The 23,168-nt window shown below is 40.2% G+C and overlaps 1 protein-coding gene across 1 annotated transcript in view; it reads right to left on the reverse strand.

Annotated features, from left to right (window-relative positions):
• LOC120570992 (zinc finger protein 271-like) overlaps positions 1-23,168 on the reverse strand; it is a 41,691-nt gene that overhangs the window by 16,573 nt on the left and 1,950 nt on the right. The window contains exons 2-4 of the mRNA XM_039819675.1: positions 14,439-14,470; positions 10,720-11,605; positions 4,048-4,118 (exon numbers count right to left, since the gene is read on the reverse strand). Of these exons, the coding sequence (XP_039675609.1) occupies positions 4,048-4,118; positions 10,720-11,605; positions 14,439-14,470 (989 nt within the window). The remainder of the gene's footprint in view (positions 1-4,047; positions 4,119-10,719; positions 11,606-14,438; positions 14,471-23,168) is intronic.

Consider the following 23,168-nt stretch of genomic DNA (forward strand, 5'->3'; position numbering starts at 1 on the left):
GCCTCCTGCTCCATTGACTTACTAGACCCTGTGTAGACTCCCTCCAGTTGTCAAATTCCTCCACAGTAATCTTCCCCTCATTCTTGACACTTTGCTTTAGGACACAAGCATGACAGTAAGATGATAAGACATCAAAGTCAATGACAAGTCCTGTGAGAATGTCTATGCAAACACCAATGCCATTATGGGAAGTGAAGCCTCTTTTTTGCCATCAAAAGAGACACCAATGTTAATTACAGCATCAGCATCCTCCCTCAGCAGCTCTGCCAACTCTGGATCAACGTCTGCATAGGCCTGCCTGATCTGCTCCCTTGTCTTGTGCAGTGACTCCAATCCTCTCTCAGTTTCCGCCACTAAGATAAAAATGCTTGTTGTGTCAAGGACTGTTACTTTTTTGTTGAGTTTATTGATACAGTACATTTATTTTCACTTGAGTGGCAAAAACCAGATTTCTTTTGGCAAGGACCAGGGAGTAGACCATGCAGTCATAGCAGCAAATTGGACAAGCAAATCGTAAAGGACTATAAAGAATAAGGCCATCCTATAATGTTATACTATTACAACAGATCCATAATTTTGTGTGCGTTGGTGTGTCAACCTGACTATAAGAGTGTGGACTCGACTGCACCACTGAAGCTTGGCACCCCAGGCTGCAGCGATGCAGCCTAGTGTGTGTGTGTGTGTGTGTGTGGCATGCATGATGTCCCCTCTTTATCTCTCTCTCTCTAATTGATAAAATAAATATATATTCTTCAATGTCCATAAGTTGATAAGGTTGCATTATTTCAATGCCCTTTGTTGCCACTGAACTGAAAACTCAAAAGTTGTACTGCAAAAGTAAAACTGACCAATATAACACAATGAATGAGATGACATTTTATTCTACTATTACAAATCCATCCTTGTTCCATCCATGAAAATATGTTCACTGTTACAACAACACTATGATAAAATGTAACAGGTCATTAGACCTCCAAAATCAACATCCCTCTCCCATCCCTGTTTCCATAGCCTACCTGTCACTCTCTTGTCATGCCTCTGGTATGTTTTCAGGTGAAGGGAAAGGATCCCAAAGTTGCGGTATTAGCTGCATTTTCGGAGGTCCCGCAGTAAGCTAAACGCAGTGTCAGAGTCCACCACGTGATGCCTCCAAGCGAATCACATTAGCAGAAACCAGCAGAAGCCAATGAGATTTCGTCATTAGCTTTAAACCCCACCTTTGGACATTCACCATTGATTACTGATAGAAAGGAAATGCCCATATTTTGGTTACATAGCGTTGTGTTGGAGACTCAGAGCTTTACCACGATACCGCTCAAGACAGACTTCAGTAAACAGGCGAAACTCGGCATGTCGCGTTAGAATGCTAACTTCTTGGTAAATTCGGGAGAAACTTACTGCCGCAAGTAAACAAAATGTAAAAAAAAATAAACATCTTAACGTATATTATCAACGTTTTATTGATAGCAGCTTGAAAGAACACATATTGAAGGAGTAAACTAGCCCAAAATCTCAAAATTGACCACTGCATGAAAAATCTATGTTTTTGCCTGCCGTGTCTCGCTTTAATTTCCTTCGGGATAAATAAAGTCTCTATAAGTATATCTATCTATCTATCTATCTATCTATCTATCTATCTATCTATCTATCTAGTTTCCTAATGCTAATGCTAGTTTAGCTATACCTTTATATTTCTAGTAAGACTGTTGTATTTGGACAATGTTGACATTCTCCTATGTAAATGACATGGATGTCTGTTATTTTTGCAACTTAAAGCGTAACTCTCACCAAAATGCAACCTAGGGTCTTTTTGTGAATGTACCCGAGTTAAACTTTTGTTTAAAAGCATATTTAGGACGGAATCGCCACTTTCAAGATTCACCGTATTTTCCTTTTTCGGTCAAATGGCCTTTTGAATGGGAGTGCTAGGGGCACTTTTATACCACCTCGGCAGTCAAAACGAGTCGATATCCGAATGCGAATGAACGGACTCCATATGAGGCTCCCTTTTCAACTACAAGGTCAATATTGTTTTTCAATAACGACAAAACAAGAAATAATCCGTACATTTATATGGAACTAAGCTTTAGGAGCTTTCCATCTTTACTCTCCTCCCTGTTATGTTGCCTTCGGAAATCGATTGTTTTTGACTGATCAAATGGCTGCGGCCGGAAACAACAAGAGCTACGGTGAGTTGTTCAAAACCTTTTTTAGTAAACTCTGGGTACACAAACAATGGGCCTCATTCACCAACCGTTCTTACGAAGAAATGTGTTCTTAAACCCCATTTACGCACTTTTTACGAAGATTCTGGCATTCACTAATGTTTTCTTAACTTGGATTTGTTCTTAGCTAAGAAGAAAATCTACGAACACTGAAGAGCACTCTTACGCACATTTGAGGGATGACAATTTGCTCCAAATAATTGGTTACTGCATTTTAATTTAATTCTACAGTCATTTACAATGATAGTATTGTACTGTAATGTATTTCTGATCATTTGTTTAAAAAAAAAAAATCATATTATGCAAAGAAACTAAGACTGCAATTTACATCAGCAATTAAACTGATTAAATCCTGCGTTATTTGGTGATGGATCACGCTAAATAGGGCCAAAATGCAGTGATGGAATGTAACAAAGTAGCCTTTGTTTCTTCGTTACTGTACTTAAGTAAATTTTTCACGTATCTGTACTGAATCAATAGTGCATACTTTTGATTTTACTTTTTGACATTTTGCAGCAATTATCTATAGGTTACTTTCTACAACGTTCTGATCAGTTTTTCCCCTGCCAAAAACGCCTTCCTGACCGTCACACGTTTGTCTCACCAGTAAAGTTTGGTTGCCGTAGATACAGTATATATGGGTTGCCATAGATACTGTATATATGGGGCACCGCTGATCCAAGCCGGCCCCGGTGCTCCAGAGCCCGGGCGCAGCTCTGCTGACCCTCGGTAATACAGCCTCCGGTAAACGTGAAAATGAAAATGTTTGTTTTTTATTATTCCCATTTTTAAATCATAATTGCCATCTATTTCTCTCCACAGTGTCATTACTCCTCCGCCAGGCTGCGTAAGACGCGTTCATATCTTATTTATTTGGCTGGACCTCTTCAAATCGCCTCCCCATTTTCGCTGCTTCACACACTTTATTTGCTTACTTGCATGGTTAAAGAAAATAAAACAGTCTTAAAATACATCCATTAAAACCCTGTTAGCATTGTTCCTACCTTTCTCTTCATCATCTTCACTCTTCACAGGGACAGGAGTGAATGGGAACTTGGTGATATCAGCCTCCTCCAGCTCTTGAAGCTGCTTTCCCTTCTTCTGACTGCTCCACAGTTCCTCCTGTTCCTCTTTAATGTGTGGGGGGGGCTCTGGCTCCTCCTGGTCCATACTGGAGCTACACTCCTGCTGCTCAGGGGGAACCTCTTCTTTAACCACCAACAGCTGCTCAACATCTGCAGGAAACAGGAAACACAGAGAGAGACGTTAACACAGACACAGAGAGACAGCATCAACAGTACAGAATCTCTTTTCAAATCTCTTTACGTGGTAAAAAATTATTTCAGCCTGAGTGCTGTAAAGTCTGACAATTATACCTGAGGCTTATTTTATTCTTATTTAATTTTCTGGTCTGGTTTGAATCCTACTTAAAGAGCAGGGACTACTTTGTGTCTTTAGATAAACATCTGAGCGGACAAATATGAAATACGGCGTTCCCCAAGGCTCCATTCTGGGGCCTCTTCTGTTCAACATCTACATGCTTCCACTGGCTGAGATAACAGAAGACAGTTGTACTGATTATTTGTCTATAAGTGTTAACGTTTGCTGTGTGATCACATCAACACACAGTCACATGACTTCTCAAACCTGACAGAGGTTCTCCGCTCTCCTTCAAAACGTCACATTTACCTTCTGTGGCCATGTGTTGAGTTTGTCTCTGATGAAGCTGTGAGGACTGAGCTTCCTCTTCATCATCTTCACTCTTCACAGAGACAGGAGTGAATGGGAACTTGGTGATACACCCCTGCTGCTCAGGGGGAACCTCTTCTTTACCAACCAACTCCTGCTGCTCCTCTTCACCAATAATCACTTCCAGAATGTCTGGAGGTAAATCTGAAACACAGACCGCCATTTATTAATATAAATCTTAATGATACCCTTAACCCTCATGCCCTCCTTAAAAAAAAAAACTTACTCCTGACACCTTCGTGGCAAAAATGTCCACGCACACAAAAACTGCTATTAAATCATCATATATCAATATTTTTTTCCGCTTTTTTTCTTTCATAAATCACTTAAACAACTTGTAACCTAATCAAAACTACCAAACATTCAATCATTTTCAGGATTTTAACCCTTTAAATGCCAGTTTATTTATTTGAAGTATTTCATTTTTTATTACAAAAAAAAACACAAAAAATGATTTTATTTCCATATAATGAATAATATGTAGATAGGGCTTTGGTGGTGATTAGAGGCTTGGATATGTCAAAGATAAGCAACAAAATGAATTTGATTGCATTAGTATTTTTTACATAGTGCCAGTTACTCCCTTTGGACACCTTCGAGGCAAAAATGTACATGTCCAAAAAACTGATATTAAATCATCATATATCAATATTTTTTTCTGCTTTTTTTTTTCATAAATCACTTAAACAACTTCTAAATTGCTCAAACTACCTAGTGCTATAGTGTAATAATTACATTCTCTTTAGTGTGTTTTCACATTTGTGTGATGAAGGATTTGTGCTATTTTGAATATTTATTCTATATTGTGTCTTTTGGCAATGTTGGAGGTAAAGTTGTGCACCTTAAAAAAAAAAAATGAAATTGGGGGGGGGCGCTCGGAGGGGCTATCGCCCAGGGCGTCATTCAATGTAGAACTGCCCCTGATGATTAATATAGGGTATTTCACACTGTTCCTTAAGGTCTCCGAACAGCATATGTAACACTGGTTGGGCTGAAAATGGCCTGGGTGCTGTTCTATGCGCCTTAATGCAACCCTGTGAAATAGCCCTAGAATGAAACGAGAGGTTTTATGGTTATATGGTATGCTCATGAATATTTAGATGAGCTGCGCGCTGATTGGTTGGTTTACAATGAGTGAAGCTGTGCAGCAAAGACGCAACATGACCAACAGCAGTCACTCAAACATCCAAGGTGGAGATACCATGGAGACATTAGGTGCTGAACCGTATATGTTTGAGCCTGAATCAGAGGAAGAATCTGATGTAGAGGAGCAACCAGTGTGTTCAGTAATCAACGTCTTTATAATGTATTTAACAATATATAAATAAAAGGTCACATTACCTGTGATAATGCACTTTTTAATGCATTCTAAGTTGTTTAACCCTTAATGGATGGGCTGGCTGTAAACTGAATTGCCCCTTGGGGACTAATAAAGTTATCTGAATCTGAATCCTTTTGCTACATGCCATACGTCGTAGTAGTGGGTGATTCTACGTTCTCTCAGGAACTCTTGGATCTGAGGGGGAAGATCAGTGATTATACATATAAGACCCTCCTTCTCCATGTATGAGCTTCCCCACACCTCGCTGCTCTGTGTAAAGTGATGACTGATTAACAGTAATGTAAATGCTAAATGCCCTAATACCTGTTGATACCACAACAATACAAAGTATAGGCTCGTAACCTTGCAATTGTGCACATATCATGCAAGACTCGATTTCTCCATTTAAGTGCCATTTAATGGTTTACGATTACCCCCGGACCCCCCATAGGGAGAGCCCCCCATGTGTCACCATCCCCTGTACAGGCTGGAACTCTTGCATTCAGGCTTCAAAATTAACTTTTTCGTCTACCAGCCAAATGGCTAATGAATGTTCAAATATTACCAGCCATTCAATAGATTACCATTGGGTTTTTTGGCTGGTAAGTGAAGCAAATCTACCAGCCACTTGCATATTTCACCAGCATTTGGCTGGTAAATGGTGCTAATTTAGAACCCTGCTTGCATTGGCTCATTTTCAATATCCTTGAAAAACTTCCAAACGTTCTTCTTTGCAATATTACCATAGGAGTACACAGAGCAGCGCGCAGCTAAACTATAGTGTCTAAGACGTACGCCACCTCCTCCTGTAACTATCAACTAATAGCCTCGTTGGGATTCGCCCGTTTTCAGCGGCAGTTTCCCCGTCCTGTTTCAGGATATACAACAACAACACGTTAGCTTAGCAGGAGCTAGCTGCTAGCGGCTAAACCTTAGCTTTAGCACCGACTCCCTGCGACATTAAAAAAAGAAAACAAACCTGCTCGGTGTAGCTTCGTTTCAGCTTTTAAAATCACATCCAAAATTTGGGACCTTTCTTTCTTCTTAAGAAACTAAACACTGACGACTTTTACTCCGCCGTCCTCATCACCATGTGACACACAAACAGTTAACGTTAGTTCCGGGGACGGACGCTATTACGGGTCGTACCAACAACTTCCGGGCAGATGTTTGTGTACTAATGTAACCGAGGGTTTCTTATGTTGCCTAGACTCAGGTTTGACTATAAAATAAAGAAACACGGTCCAATGTCGTAACAGAGACGGCCCTGCACGTCTCACTTTATTCAACCACAACTAGACCTGTTCGAGTTGTGATTCACTCGGATCTTTAACCCGAGTCTTTAAATTGGCTCACGAATCACGAGTCTCTAGCATCATTAACCCGGTTCAGTTGAGTCCTACTACAATTCAATCTAACATGATAACAGCGGCACACACAAACCTCTTGCAACATTAGCTTCTACTATTCCTAGCCATCTTAGCTGCAAAAAGCTTTATAACTTACAATTTCGTAGTTAACAGCAACTCCACAAGTCAACTCAAGCGCCTGAGTGAGCAGAGAGACAGTCGCCCACGAGACTCAGAGCCGGAAGCTCGCAGACCGTGGGATTCACTCGAGAACTCACGAGCCCTCGATGACTCGTGAGTTGTTGGTGATTCATGAGTTGTTGATGACTCGTGAGTTCTCGCGGGAGTCAGTAAATCCCGCGAATCAACTGAATCAGCAGGCTATGTTGTCATGAGTGGATCTGATTCAGACGAGCGAGCAGCGAGCGGGTGCAGCTTCTCCTCGAGCTCAGGGTAAAGCAAATCAACAACAAAAGCCATTCTTTCACTTCTGAAATAACATACAATGTTCTGCACGTAGCCTAGCTAGGCCTACTGTAGGTTTGGTGTATAAATGTAGTATATTAAAATGCAATTAGGTCGAGCAGACAGTCCGAAACATTATAAGCTCGCCTCGCCGACAACTCATGTTTGTTTGTTTTTTACTTCACAAAACTTTATTATTCAAATACAGATGCACATACACATTTAAAACATTAAATGCATACAGTGCATACATGAAAAAGGGGCGCATGAAATTTACATTAAAGAGATTTTAAGTCATTGTAAATGTTCAGAGTCCAGATGGCTTTCTTATTTGTCAGTCCTATTAAAGTTAAGAAATATAATTCCATGTCATTTTTAAATGAATATTCGGTTTTCTTTCAGACCATTTATATTTATGGATATTTTTTTCAAATAAAATTAAAAGATTCTAAATGAAAACATGGCATTTTATCCAAATCAAAAGCTCGCCTTGGATGTAGCATACAATACTGACTCAAGTGATTCAAGTGACTCGCACAACCCGGATCAGTTTAGTGAGTGACTCAGAATAACCTGAATCCTAAAAAGGAATCGAGTTTGCCAGGCCTAGTTCAAAGTGTGAAGTTAGCCGCAGTGAAGACTACAGCTTCCGGGACAGGTTAGTTGCTGAGCTTCAAAATAAAAGTCCGGAAGTGTTTTAGGCTAATTTGAAGGAAAAAAAACAGGAAAATAAAGGATTAAAATACACGTTTGAAGAAAGACATATTTAAATGCATTTTCAGAGCTCTGAGAAAACCAAACTAAAAGACGATGGTAGTTTGTTTCCCTTTTTATTTTAAAGTGTCAAACAGAAGATAAAGTTTAATCTTGGAGTGTAAATGTAAGATGTCAACTGTTTTTGTTGCTCGTCTAAAGGTGAAGTTAATGTTTATATTAGACCGATTATTATCATATAAAATCAAACCACTTTAAAAAATGTACTGACCAAAGAACCAAAAAGTAAAAAGAAATTGTTTCTAAAAACTTAGTCTATATGCAATCTATCTATCTATCTATCTATCTATCTATCTATCTATCTATCTATCTCACAAACATACAAAACACATATCTTGTCTCTCAAGTTATTCATTTATTATTATTTATATATGTGAATGGAAATCAAATCGATTAAGAACATCATTGGCACCCCACACGTGCAATAACAGCTGTGAAAAAACAATAAGTCAAGAGTGCAATAACATAAAGCCCAGTGTCGCCGTGACTGAGCTGGTCGATTCTCCAGAGGCTGGTTTTAGAGCGTAAGAGACATCACCTGTTTCAACAGGCAATAGAGAAGTCAGCTGGTAAAGTCTGCTACAAACTATAACAAAAAAAATTAATAATCCAGAATCCATTGTTTCTATGTTACAAGCTGTCAGCTGGTGGAAATGACAAGTTTGTATGAGGCGCCATCAGGGACATTATTCCCAATTACCTTACACACGCACAAGTGAAATGCTCTCTCACACACACACACACACACACACACACACACACACACACACACACACACACACACACACACACACACACACTACTGAGCTACTCTTATCATATCCTGTGCAAAAAGAAAACTAGGTCATTTATATAAATAAGAGGGCCTATGATTGCCCCCAGTGGGACCCCACACAAAATGTTTGCTTTGTGAAAAAAACAACTTTTTATTGTGTTTACAATTACTTAAAAGGTCCTATGACATGCTGCTTTTTGGATGCTTTTATACAGGCCTTAGTGGTCCCCTAATACTGTATCTGTACCGATATTGGTTCAGATGCGAAAGGTATCCAACCCTAAGGATAGTAGCCTAAACAATGCATGTTTAATTTTAAGTTGAATTCATTGTAATTGGAGACTAGAGCTGGTATATTTTTTTAATAATTTGTTTACTGTCATGACAGCAATGGTGCCTTCTATGTTGAATCTTCAAAAGTGACACTGAATTTGAAACAGCACATTGTAATTTCTGCATCTATTATCAAAGTATTTATTAGTAATACAGTGGAAATTAGTAGAAATGTGAATATTTGGTAAGCATGTTGATTTACGGTGTGTGCCCCTAAATTTTCTGGTTGCGCCCCTAAAATTTTCAGTTGGGGGCCACTGTTCTCCTAGTGAAAAAAGGTAGTCTGGAGCCCTGCACAATGAGCTTTACTTAGGACGTGCCATTTCTGTGTCTGTAGCTTTAAATGCTATTGGGAAAGAGAGGGGGGGGGGCAAGGTGGAGGGTGGGGGTGTGGCCTTGACCAACTGCCACATTGCTTGTTTGCAAATTCTCTGGCTGGGCAAAGCAGAGAAAGGGGAGGTAACCTTGCCCCTTATGACCTCATAAAAGGGAAGATTCCAGATTGGCCCATCTGAGCTTTCATTTTCTCAAAAGGCAGAGCAGGATACCCAGGGCTCGGTTTACGCCTAATGCCATTTCGAGCCACTGGGGGACCATAGGCAGGCTGGGGGAACTCATGTTAATGTTAAAAAAAAAAACTCATAAAGTGAAATTTTGGGATGGGACCTTAGGCTTTGGACTCATGTAACCATTGAATAACTGAAACTTGAAAGCCTCAGGAACTTAACAAAGTAAGTTTATGATTAACTTTATCAATGCTGATTTAATCCGATCAATAAGTTGTAAAATAGCCCCAAAAATAATGTTGCCCGAATAAGATGATGTTTTCTCTTTTCAGTTCAACTGGTGACTGAAACTCCTTCCAAAAAGCACTGTCATCAGTCTCAGGTTCAGAAGAGTCTCCAGTCTGGTCTTCAGTCTCTGGTTGTAAAAGTGGATGTGGATGAGAGTGCCTGGCTGGTTCTGGTCCTCCACAGTCCTCTCCATCAGCATCTGTTTCCATGTGTTGAGTTTGTCTTTGATGAAGCTGTGAGGGCTGATGACCTGTACACTGATGGGTTTTGAGTCTGGTGCACCAGTTGAATCTTTTGACACAAACACTGCAGTATGAGTTGTCACATGTGTCTTCAAGTGTCCATTTTCACTGAAAGCTTCAACACACTCAGAGCAGCTGAAAGGTTTGTCTCCTGAGTGAACTTTAAGGTGCATATTCAGATAATGCTTATCTGCAAATCCTATCAAAACATTAGCAATTGAAAGGTTTTTCTTCTGCATGAGTTATGCGTTTCATCAGATGTGTCTTGCAAATTTTGTCGCACACTCAGAGCAGCTGAATGTTTCTTAAATGTTGAATCATGTTTCAGAGAGTTTAAAGCTGACTGAGGTTCTCCTGGTCTCCTTCCAATCAGCACTGTCACCAGTCTCAAAAGAGTCTCCAGTCTGGTCTTTGTAAAAGTGGATGTGGATGTGAGTTCCTGGCTAGTTCTGGTCCTCAACAGTCCTCTCCATTAGCTTTTGTCTCCATCGGACCAACACATTTATGCGTTTTGACATCAGAACGCCAGGCAAATCTTTTGTTACAAACACTGCAGCTGAATCTTTTCTCTCCTGTGTGGACTGCCATGTGTGACCGTAAACTTCCTCTCTGTGTAAAACATTTCTTACAGACCGAGCAGCTGAAAGGTTTTTCTCCAGAATGAGTCAACATGTGGTTCTTCAGGTTTCCACGTTCAGTGAAAGCTTTACCACACTCTGAGCAGCTAAAAGGTTTCTCTCCTGTGTGGATTCTCATGTGTGACTGTAAACTTCCACTATGTCTGAAAGATCTATTACAAACACTACAGCTGAAAGGTTTCTCTCCTGTGTGGATTCTCATGTGTAACCGTAAAATTCCAGACATTAAAAAAGTTTTCTTACAAACTGAGCAGCTGAAAGTTTTTTCTCCAGAATGAGTCATCATGTGGGTCTTCAGGGTTCCACCATCAGAAAAAGCTTTATTACACTCAGAGCAGCTAAAAGGCTTCTCTCCTGTGTGGATTCTCGTGTGTTTTTGTAAATGTCCACGTTGTGTAAAACATTTGTTGCAGACTGAGCATCTAAAAGGTTTTTCTCCTGTGTGAGTAATCATGTGTCTCTTCAGATGTGCCCTTTGGCCAAATATTTTCTCACACTCAGAGCAGCTGAATGTTTTCTTACGTCTTGAATCATGTTTCAGAGAGTTTAAAGCTGACTGAGGTTCTCTGGTCTCCTTCCAATCAGCACTGTCATCAGTCTCAGGATCAGAAGAGTCTCCAGTCTGGTCCTCAGTCTCTGGTTGTAGAAGTGGATGTGGATGTGAGTTCCTGGCTGGTTCTGGTCCTCCACAGTCCTCTCCATCAGCTTCTGTTTCCATGTGTTGAGTTTGTCTTTGATGAAGCTGTGAGGACTGAGCTTCCTCTTCATCATCTTCCCTCTTCACAGGGACAGGAGTGAATGGGAACTTGGTGATATCAGCCTCCTCCAGCCCTTGAAGCTGCTCTCCCTCCTGACTGCTCCACAGTTCCTCCTGTTCCTCTTTAATGTGTGGGGGGGGCTCTGGCTCCTGCTGGTCCACACTGGAGCTACACTCCGGCTGCTCAGGGGGAACCTCTTCTTTAACCACCAACAGCTGCTCAACATCTGCAGGAAACACAAATTGAGGAAAACTGGGACGTCAGACAAAACCAAGACAACTGCACCATTCAACAACTTGTCTCCGTTAGTCAGTCCCTCCAGGATTTCGCGATGTCGCAATTGCAACAATTCACGCAAATTCAACCAATCACCGTGAATCTGGCGGGCAATTTTGACCAATCACCGCAACGTTTCCGCAAATTTGACCAATAACTGGAGTTTCCAGCGACTTTAACCAATCCCAGCAGTCCCACGTGTCAGACTTTGTATCAGTATGTGACTCTGAGAGCCACTGACCAAGCGAGGGTGAGAACGGGTTGACGAAACACACGTATGTCGCCAAATTCATTTCCTTGTTTCTGATATGAAGACGAAACATGTGACTCGAACATCTCACAGTTACCAACAAAACGTACAGCGAAACACACACGTGGATGCAGGAAAAAACGGAGATGAGACGTACAGGATGACCTAAACTGAGGACAGCTAAGCTCGTTATTGTAAGTGCAATGATAAATTAAAGTCCAATAAGTTCTTTATCAAACCGTATGAATGTGTGTCCCAGGCCAGGCCAGGTTAGGAAATTAACTAACAATGTAAAGATCAACAAGCCAATGACACATATGTTCAAATTTGATTCATTCAATAAATTATAATTTTTTTGTCTTAAATCCGCCATCCATTTGCAGCATCCTGAGCCTTTTTGGTAAGGTTACTAGGAAAACTCAGCCCAGAGTAATTTTATTCTCCCCGAAACAGGTTTCCTTTTTATTTTTAAAGAACTATTAAAAAAAAAAAAAAATCAGGCATTTTGGGCCACAACAATCTCAAAAAAAGTTTGCGAAATCCTGGAGGGACTGGTTTAGGAACAATCACAACCCCTGACATTTTCATAACTCACAGTGTAACTGACAGTGGTGAGAACAAGATTTAAACTTAACAGGAAGGTCTGGAGGTCATTGAAAGCGGACTGTAACCTGGAGAAGGCCTGGCTGGTTTGTGGTGAACAGAATGCTATCACCTGCATAAAAATGAGCATTACAACAATGAGCCGGAACATATATAGGATTTCAAGGGATGTAAAATTGAACCGTTTCAATCAACCAACCATCAACTCATGGTTGATGGTTGGTTGATTGCTCTCAGTTCGAGGTGAACGGCAGAGAAGATATTCAAATTTATTCAAACCTCTGTTTTTTTTAGAAGGAATATTCAAACGCCATTTTTGGCCATTTTTGACAGCACTAGGATAAACCAACCAAAAACCAAACTAACCTTATCACGCTTTTGCCGACAGGGCTACCCTTTAAAATGGTCAGTGCCCCCTGAAAATTCTATCGCCCCCATCAATAATAACACATTAATTAACATTAACATTAATAACACCACTCATGTCATATTGTTGTATGCTGATTAGGGTTGTCTCTAACGATTATTTTTGTCATCAATAATCCATTTGAATATTATTCTAAAGAGGTTTTATTATTATTACTTGATAAATATAACAATTAAACCAAAATGAATATAAAAAACATCATTCATATATCAATATTTTATTATTAATGTTCTAATGACTGTGACCAGCACACACAAGGCCCCCTTCATTTTTCATTTCATCAATCACATAGAGCTGTCAAAACTGGTCAAAATGACATTTAAATGTTCCTTCTAAAAAACACACAACAGGTTCGAACTATTAGAATAACTATTTTTGCACATTATGTCCTGTAATAGGAAATCACATATTTATCTTTAAACACATCTTACTATTGACTTGTTTTTTTAGTTTTTAGCAGCATGAACTCTTACCCCTATGTTGATGTATGGATCCTGATATCCGAACTTTACGTTCTTCTGTTTATCTAAAGTGCAGAGACTGTTTTTTTTTTCTACTTACCATTTCGATCCCTGATTTGGAGGTCAGAGGTCAGATGGAATGATAGTCAGAAGGGCTAGTAATTCACCCCCTCCCATGTGCTGTCAGCTGGTCAGGGATGTTAATTTTACGCCCCTACCCTGTCTGCCAGCTTGTGAAAGGGTTTTTAAGTGAGTGATTCTTTTGCATCTTTGTTCATTCTTCCAGACCTTGTGCTGGGATGTAGCAATGGAGCAATCCCGTAAGTGGAAAGTCGAGGATATAGACTATTTGGGGTTGGACATTTTTCCCTCATTAATTAGTATTTATTTTTTTATAATAAAAACTTCCAGGACATCTATAATTTAATATAACCTGATCTTGAGCGATGGTCTTACCTCCCAAAATCACTACAAGCTATAGAGTGTAATTTAGCATACCCACACAGATTGGACAATGCATTCTTTGTTCGTATGATACCACATGAAATAAGCGACCGCCGGCTGGTCCGTGATGCCGGGTACTGAGCACCGGGAGGTGACAGTCCTCTTGGAGGCCGTTTACATTTAAGTTTAGCCGACAAAAGGTGAGCATCATGCAGCGAAGACAGTTAAGTTTAGACACCAATACAACTTGTTAAAAACGACCAATTAGTCGACTAATCCACTCAGAGGGGGCAGCCCTAGACTTCTGCAGAGTGTTTACCCCTTCCCCTAAAAACACGTTAAATAAACACGTCCACATTACTCCTACCTTTCTCTTCATCATCTTCACTCTTCACAGGGACAGGAGTGAATGGGAACTTGGTGATATCAGCCTCCTCCAGCCCTTGAAGCTGCTCTCCCTCCTGATTGCTCCACAGTTCCTCTTTAATGTGTGGGGGCGGTTCTGGCTTCTGCTGGTCCACACTGGAGCTACACTCCTGCTCCTCAGGGGGAACCTCTTTTTTAACTACCAACAGCTGCTGCACATCTGAAGGAAACAGGGAAACACACATTGAGGAAACCGGGACTACATGCTTCTGCATACTAACTTCCCGAGTGTTCAAGCTGTAAAGACCATGGATGTATTAAGCGAACTGGATACAGTGTTCAACGCGAAGACCCGTTCATTCTAGCTATAACATTGCATCCAGGTTACAGGCTTTATAGCATACAGTGCTCGGATGTATTATTAGATAATACACATGATGAATTACAGCCATTATATCCATTTTTACAGCTATAGGATCTCAGGAGAACCATCATGAGTCTGCAATGCAGGGCGACGTGGGTGCAGTCGTGCGAGTCTGCTCGCGTCCTATATTTGTGTTAAATAATTCTGGATTTGGCTATTAGTGCAATTTAAAACATGATGGTTTGAACAAGGACCATTTAAGTGTTCGTACTGTGGCTCAGATTATGGACAACAACAACAACAAAAGTCACCATATTATGCAGACACACATTTACATAAATCACATTACCAGGGGACTATGGTTCAATACAAACACTGAGGAAGTGCATTGAACAAATCAATGATTAGCCCCCAGGGTTCAATGTTAAGATTTCTTTTTTTTTTTCCATAGTCCAGGTCCAGTCCACAGAAAAAAAAAATCAAAAATGTAAAAAAGAAAACATCAGTGGGGGTCAGTGGAGAGGGCTGAGGGGGTGCAGTTGGTTGTGGGATGTCAGAGTAGGAGCGGGTGAGGGGTGTGAATTTGGGCTTAGCCATCCTTCAGTTGACTGATATTTTCGTTGGTTGAATACAGCCCTTATGTACACAGTACTTTAATGTTTAGGTCTGTCTTTGTTCAACTTTGTTTTCCTTAAACAGAGTCAGATTCATTGTACGTGTTTAGATACTTGACCATTAAATAGGCCTGTAACAATTATTAAATAATTGTCTAAACGCAATTTCTTTAGGTAATCACGATTTATTTTGTTTAACCGCAATTAAAGCAGTTCCTCCTCCAGTTGGACACATTCACTCCCACAGTTACCTCATGTTCGTTACATTTTTAGATGCACCTGAACTGGTGATATTTTTACTTCTAACAGTCCTGTCATCTTCCTTTCCTTAAGTACACCTAGGTCGTTGTGACCCAGACAATAATTACTAACGTACATGCTAGTCAACAGATGGTTTACTTAAAATTAATTTTACTTAATTTCATCCTGGTGGGTACTCAGCATGTCCTGGTGTACCACACCGGTCATATCAAACCATTATATTTCTTTACTTTATTAGCTTTAACATGGCCTAATTAGTGGCATAAGAGACACTATACATGTCAAAAGACCTTCATCATTTTGGAAAGAGAGAGGAGCTCAGTGTGTCGAAGGAAGGAAGTCCCCCGGCAGTCTAAAACTATAACAGCATAATTAAGAGCTGGTGCAAGGCAAACCTGAGCCAGTTCTATAACGGTTGGTAGATGAATCAGACGACTATGAAGAGAAGCAGAGAAGGGGTGTTGTGTCTGAAGCTATACACGCTCCCCCGGCGGTCTAGGCAGACGCTGCAACTCCTCACTCCCTAACTATAAGCTTTATCAAAGACACGCATTAGAGGTCGTGTGCTGATTGGTTGAGCGAATCTCCAATACACATACATTAGAAACGCGACAGAATCTCATATTCCAGAAACTGCAATGTTTCCTTACCAAATTCACTTCTGAGACTTTTTTATGCGAGAAATCAACGATATAAAGCTCAAATATGGGCCGTTTTACGAAAATGGATGGCTAATTGCAAATTTGGTAAAACTGTGTGTCGGAGTTCAGCTGCCTGTGTTAGGGCTCGCCGCCTGGCCTGCCTTCCTCCACAGACCCCGGCTTGCTGTGAGCTCGATTGAGCTCTGGCACGGCTGCTGCAGCCCACAGCACCTCATACCCGCGCAAAGTCACAGTTTTGGGCTAATGGACTACTACCAAACGCCGCTGCCCTGACAGAGCTCCAGGGCCTGCATCTCCTCTCTTCCTGCTAGCTAAATGGCCCGTGTGTGAGAGCGCGGTCAGCGAGCTTGTTACACCAGCAATCTCTTACCACATGTTACACACATGTCACGCCACTTAGCTATACAACATCTAACTATATGTTTTATAAAGCTAACAACGGTGTCCGATTTCAAGTTAATGAATATTTGTGAGCTGTAAGGGTTTCGTTAGCTGCGACTGTCCCTACAATCCTATGTGTACAGATTGCGGCTAGTTAGTTTCATTTTTGGTCGTAATTTGAGTATATTTACAGTTTGAATTTCGTCACACCACTTATACAACATCTAACTATATTTTTTATAAAGCTAACAACGGTGTCCGATTTCAAGTTAATGAATATTTGTGAATTCCAGAGGAATTCTAAGAGGAGGCTAGCTAGCTCTCATTGATAGAGCTCCATCCAGCCGCAGGCTCTATCAATGAGACTCATGGACAAGCAGCGTTTATTTCCCCAATCGTTTGTTTAAATAACTCAACACATTATAATTACACACATTATAAGATTAACTAGAATCTGTGGTAAGAGAATGCTGGCGTAACAAGCTCGCTGACCGCGCTTTCACTCACATACACCGGGCATTTAGCTAGCTAGCAGGAAGAGGGGAGTTGCAGGCCCTGGAGCTCTGTCAGAGCAGCGTTTGGTAGTAGTCCACCAGCCCAAACGGTGACTTTGTGGGGTATGAGGTGCTGTGGGCTGCAGCGGCGCGGAGCTCAATCGGGCTCACAGCAAGCCGGTGTTACACCGGGGTCTGTGGAGGAAGGCAGGCCAGGCGCGAGGCAGCAACACAGGCAGCACCAGCCTCTGAAGTCCGACACAGTCGGACAAAAATTTGCAATTAGACATCAATTTTGTCGTAAACGGCCCATATTTGACCTCTAAGTAGTTGATTTCTCGCATAAAAAGTCTCAGAAGTGAATTTAACGGTAAAATAGCATATGAACAATGTATACATTTTCTGAGATCTGCCCTAGCGACCGAAGACTAACTGATCTCAGGTCAGTTGTGTAGCCTATGTAAATGTTAGGCGTGACCGTTCTCTTAATACACCCATGGGCTGACAAAGGTTCCGGTTTTTGGGAGGTTGACGTCAACTTCCAGCTTTGTTGGGATTCGCCCGTTTTCAGCGGCAGTTTCAAAATATGAAATTTTCATAGTAAAAGGGTGTCAATGGGATTTTGAGCTTCTATGTATGTCCTATTTACCCACCGAACTGTCGTTATTCAACTATGACAGGGTAAAATCGGTTTTGCATTCTATCACCCCTTTAAGGGACTTATTTGAGCAACCTGATAGTAAGGAATTACAGTAGTCCAGCCTGGAAGTAACGAATGTACGGACTAGTTTTTCAGCATCGTTTTGAGACAGGATTTTCCTAATTTTGGCAATGTTACGAAGGTGAAAAAAGCCTGTTCTTGAGGTTTGTTTTAAGTGGGCATTAAAGGATATATCCTGATCAAAAATAACTCCTAGATTTCTGACAGTAGTGCTGGAGGCCAGGGCAACACCATCCAGAGTAGCTATATCTTTGGATAATGAGGATTGTAGGTGTTTAGGGCCCAGCACAATAACTTCAGTTTAGTTTGAGTTTAACATCAGGAAATTGTAGGTCATCCATGATTTTATATCTTTAATGCATGCTTGAAGTTCAGCTAACTGACTGGTGTCATCAGGCTTGATTGATAAGTATAATTGGGTGTCATCCGCATAACAGTGAAAGTTAATTTTATCTATCTATCTATCTATCATAGAATTGGTCCAAGCACTGAGCCTTGTGGTATACCATGGCTTACTTTAGTGTGCCTGGAGAATTCATCGTTAACATTAACAAATGGAGATCGATCAGAGAAATAGGACTTAAACCAGCTTAGTGTGATTCCTTTAATGCCGACTAAATGTTACAGTCTCTATAACAGGATGGTATAGTCAACAGTATCGAATGCAGCACTAAGATCTACTAAGACAAATATGGAGACAAGTCCTTTGTCTGAAGCGGTTAGAATGTCATTAGTAATTTTCACCAGTGCCGTCTCTGTGCTATGATGCATTCTAAATCCTGACTGAAAGTCCTCAAATAAACTATTCCTTTGTAGAAAATCACATAACTGATTAGTGACTACCTTCTCAAGGATCTTGGAGAGAAAGGGGAAATTAGATATAGGTCTATAGTTGGCTAAGACCTCAGGATTGAGGGTGGGTTTTTTCAGAAGAGGTTTTATCACAGCTACTTTAAATGACTGCGGTACATAACCTGTTAATAAAGACATATTGATCATATCTAATAATGAAGTGTTAACCAGACAGGTAGATGGCTTAGCTGAAGAGACCTTTAACATTAATTGTTGCAGGTCTACAAGATAAAAGCAGTCTAAGTATATGTCAGGTCTTGTCTTTCTTTCTAGCGGTCCTGTGTTTAAAGGTGAACTGTTAGAAGTTGAGGGCAAGAGGTGAATTTTATCTCTAATTGTTATAATTTTATCATTAAAGAAGGTCATGAAGTTATCACTACTCAGATATAGGGATAGATGGCTCAATAAACTGACTATATGTCAGCCTGGCTACAGTGTTGAAAAGAAACCTTGGGTTGTTCTTATTTTCTTCTATCAGTGATGAGTAATAGTCTGATCTGGCATTTCTGAGGGCCTTCCTATATGTTTTCAGACTGTCTTGCCAATCTAAACGTGATTTATCCAGTTTGGTGGAACGCCATATACTTTCAAGTTTTCGCGAAGTTTGTTTTAATTTGCGAGTTTTACCAAGGTGCAAGTTTCCTTTGCTTCATCATCTTCTTTTTGAGGGGAGGAAGAGAGTCTAAAGTAGTCCGTAGTAAGGCCATAGCACAGTCTACAAAATTATCAATTTGGGAGGGAGTAAAGTTAACATAAGAGTCCTCTGTTATATTAAGGCACGACATTGAGTTAAATGCTGTTGGAATATCTTCCTTAAATTTAGCTATAGCACTGTAGATAGGCATCTAGTGTAGAAGCTTTTATCTAATTTCGTATAGTCGGGTAGTAGGAATTCGAAAGTTATTAACAAATGGTCTGATAATAAAGGATTCTGCGGAAATACTATTCAATCTTCAATTTTGATGCCAGCACAAGGTCAAAGGTGTGGTTAAAACAGTGAGTGGCCTTATGCACACTCTGACTGAAACCAATTGAATCTAGTAGTGAGTTGAAAGCAATACTAAGGCTATCGTTGTCAACGTCCACATGGATATTAATAAGTACTTTGTCTGATTTAAGGACTACACATGATAAAAACTCAAGAATTCTGATAAAAATTCAGAATACGGACCTGGAACCGGAATTTTCCTTTAATAACCAAGCCAAACAGTGCTGTCACTACTATTTTAGTGATTTATAAGCAACCTGTTTCTTGCAGATTGTCACGTTACTGAGAATACAGCTGTTAGAAGGTAATATATATGAAGTAGAAGCTAACTAACAGCTGTAGGGCAGCTAACATATAAAAACTTTAACATCTTCATGAAGCCCAGCTACGCTAACGTTACTATACCTCGCGACGCAGTTAGAAAACAAGAACGAGCTAACTAATGTTAACATAAGCACTTTGGCTCGGTGGATGTTGATTTTAAAAGGCATTTTAAAACTATTTCCCGTTCTTCTTCCGATTTCCAGCCGCAGCCTGTCACGTTAATGAAGATTTATTAAAAAAAAGTCACATTTGAATAGTAATTTCAGCATTCAAATAGTATTGATTTTTTTAATATTGAAATTATATTCAAATTTCGGTATTCGTTCCAACAGCCCTACTCTGGACAAGCCCAGAGATTGAGATGATCCACAGTTACCTGATGCCGTGAGCTGGAAAATTGCTAGAAACATGAAAGTTGGCCCAATGATTAGAAATGATGTGCATTAGGTTCCCAAGAAATATGAGCCCAATCGGCCACATGGTGGCGCTATAATGAAGGCGCTATAATGTAGGCTTAAAATACGCAATTTTTGAAAAGACACGCCACTCACACCATAAGTCTGATTGACTTGAAATTTCTAACACATATGTAGCTCAATGTGCTCTACAAAAAAAGCCTCTTGGACCATCCGCCATGATGGAGTTTTTGCTAATTTGCATAATGCAGAGATGGGGACTCGAGTCTGAGACTTGGACTCGAGTCGCACTTAAGTCGCACAAACAGCTGACTTCAGACTTGACTCCGACTCGACCCAAAAGACTTCAGACTTGACTTGCGACTCGACTCAAAAGACTTCAGACTCGAGCTTCGAGACTCGTCAACAACATGTGTTCATGCAATTATTGCTTTTTAAAGTTATTCATGTATTTCTATTTTCTTTTATTGGCGCATATACATTGGGGAAACGTATGACGAGCTGCATGCCCCCTGCCCTTTGCCATAATGTGCAACGTAACGCCTGCGTAATGCCTTATGTGCGCGCACTCTCATATAAAAAAAAATAAATACACTGACGATGGCGACACCAAGTCCTCCCGAAGTTGTGCTTTTTATCATTATCATCATCATCATCATCATCATATCATCATATTCTTTATTCAGGACACACACAAATGGTCCATAGCACAATACAAAAACATAGCAAAATACAAACAGATACAAGATAAAACACATACAATAAGAAATGTCTACAACAGTCAAAATTCCACAATACACAAAAAAGTGTTCAGATATTAGCATATAGATTAAAACGCCAGTGGTTCCACAATCTTGAAGTGAACCTAACTGCACTCAATGCAGGGTTCACTAGTGTTGCAATGATGCTGTTGTATGACTCCGTTAGTCTACACATACATCTGTACATGAGATTCCTGAGTACAGCAGGACAGGTGAATACATTAACACTTACAAACATTTGGCTTGCACTGCTCCATCGTGGCATTTTAAGCAGCAGCCTCATGCCATCATTATATGCCACATTGAGTTTCTGCATACTGCTTTTTTTATAGCGCCGCCACAAATGGGCAGTATACATTGGAGAACAAAAAGCTTTAAAAAGCGTGGTCTTCACAGACAGTGAACACATGCTAAATTTGCAATTCAGCATATTAGCTTGTGCATACAACATACAATATTGTCTATGAATGTCCCTATCATCAGACAGGTCATCAGTTATATAGTGCCCTAAGTATTTGACCTCAACACACACTTTAAGGACAGTACCAGAGAGAGAGAGAAATCAGGAAATGACAATTTATTGTCGTCCCTGCTTCTAACAATCATTATATTACTCTTCGTAGAATTGAACTTAATATCAAAGTCTGAGCCATATTGGGAGCAGACCCTTAGTAGCTGTTGAAGGCCAGCACTATATGGACAGAGAATGACCAAGTCATCTGCGTACATCAGGTGGTTTACAATGGTGTCCCCAACCAACAACCTGTTCCACAATTGTTTAGCAACTTTGATAGATCATCCATATAAATATTAAAAAGAAAGGGAGACAAAATGCTTCCCTGACTAACTCCATTGTTTACATTAAATGGGGCAGACATAGAGTTACCCCATTTCACATACATTGACTGATGAGCATACCAAAAAGCCAAGATTCTCACCAAATATTTGGGAGTCCCTCTGCTGTGCAATTTGTAAAATAGCTTCTCATGATTCACACGATCAAAGGCTTTAGAGGCATCAATAAAACACATAAAAATTGTGGAGTTATGCCTGTTATACAAATCTAAAACCTCCTTTAAGGCAAAAATACACATATCCGTGCCATGTTTAGGTTTAAAGCCAAACTGGTTGTCAGCGGTCAGGACAGACCGTTCCAGCCTATTCAGTATAGTCCTCTCCAAGACCTTGGATAAAATACTGGCCAAAGCTATAGGCCTGTAATTATCCAAGCTGTTAATCTTACCAGCTTTGTTTTTAATGATAGGCACTAATGTGACAGGTAAAATAGAATCAGGTAAAATGCCATGGACACAACTAACAACCCAAAAAACAAAAGCAATTAGGGGACAAAATTTTCTACTAGCAAATTTTAAATGCTCTGCAGATATCTTATCCATACCGCATGCCTTATCTTTTAGCATCATAATTGCATCATATATTTCTTGAGGGAGAACAGTCGCATCTTCATTACCATCAATGTTACCCACTGTAAAGGATTTACTTTTAACACAGTTAAACAGCTCATAGTAATGTTTCTGCCACAACTGAGTAATGTTTTCTGAGCCACTAACACCATCAATATTCGTTGGTAACGATGTTTTACAATTATTCATTCTTTTGATTTCTTTCCAGAAATCAATAGGACTATTGTATTGCAGCTTCTTTGCAAGAGAGTCAGACCTCATTGCATTTTCATTCCTCTTAATGAAACGTAGAGCATATTTAAACTTTGCATTTGCACGCTTCTTATATTCAAATAAGGGACCATGTTTATGTCTGCCTGACTCATCCCATGCTTTGAAGGCCCTTCTTGCTTCAGCATGTGTCTCTTCCACATAGCCATTCCAGCCTGGCTTGACCTTGTACAATCTGTGTGTCTTATACAGAGGCCCGCTCGAAACCAGGAGGGACTTCACAATATTCTCATAGAGGGAGCACAACTCAATACCATGTTGAGAGTTCTTACAATTAATATCAGAGCATACAATGGAATCTTTAGGTAATTCAATGTTACTCAACAGAAAATCAGACTGAATATAATATTCTTTAAGGTCCTCCTTAGTCAGATTAGACCAATCTA

This window comes from Perca fluviatilis, chromosome 13 (genome assembly GCF_010015445.1).
Source record: "Perca fluviatilis chromosome 13, GENO_Pfluv_1.0, whole genome shotgun sequence".
Classification (NCBI taxonomy): Eukaryota; Metazoa; Chordata; class Actinopteri; order Perciformes; family Percidae; genus Perca; species Perca fluviatilis.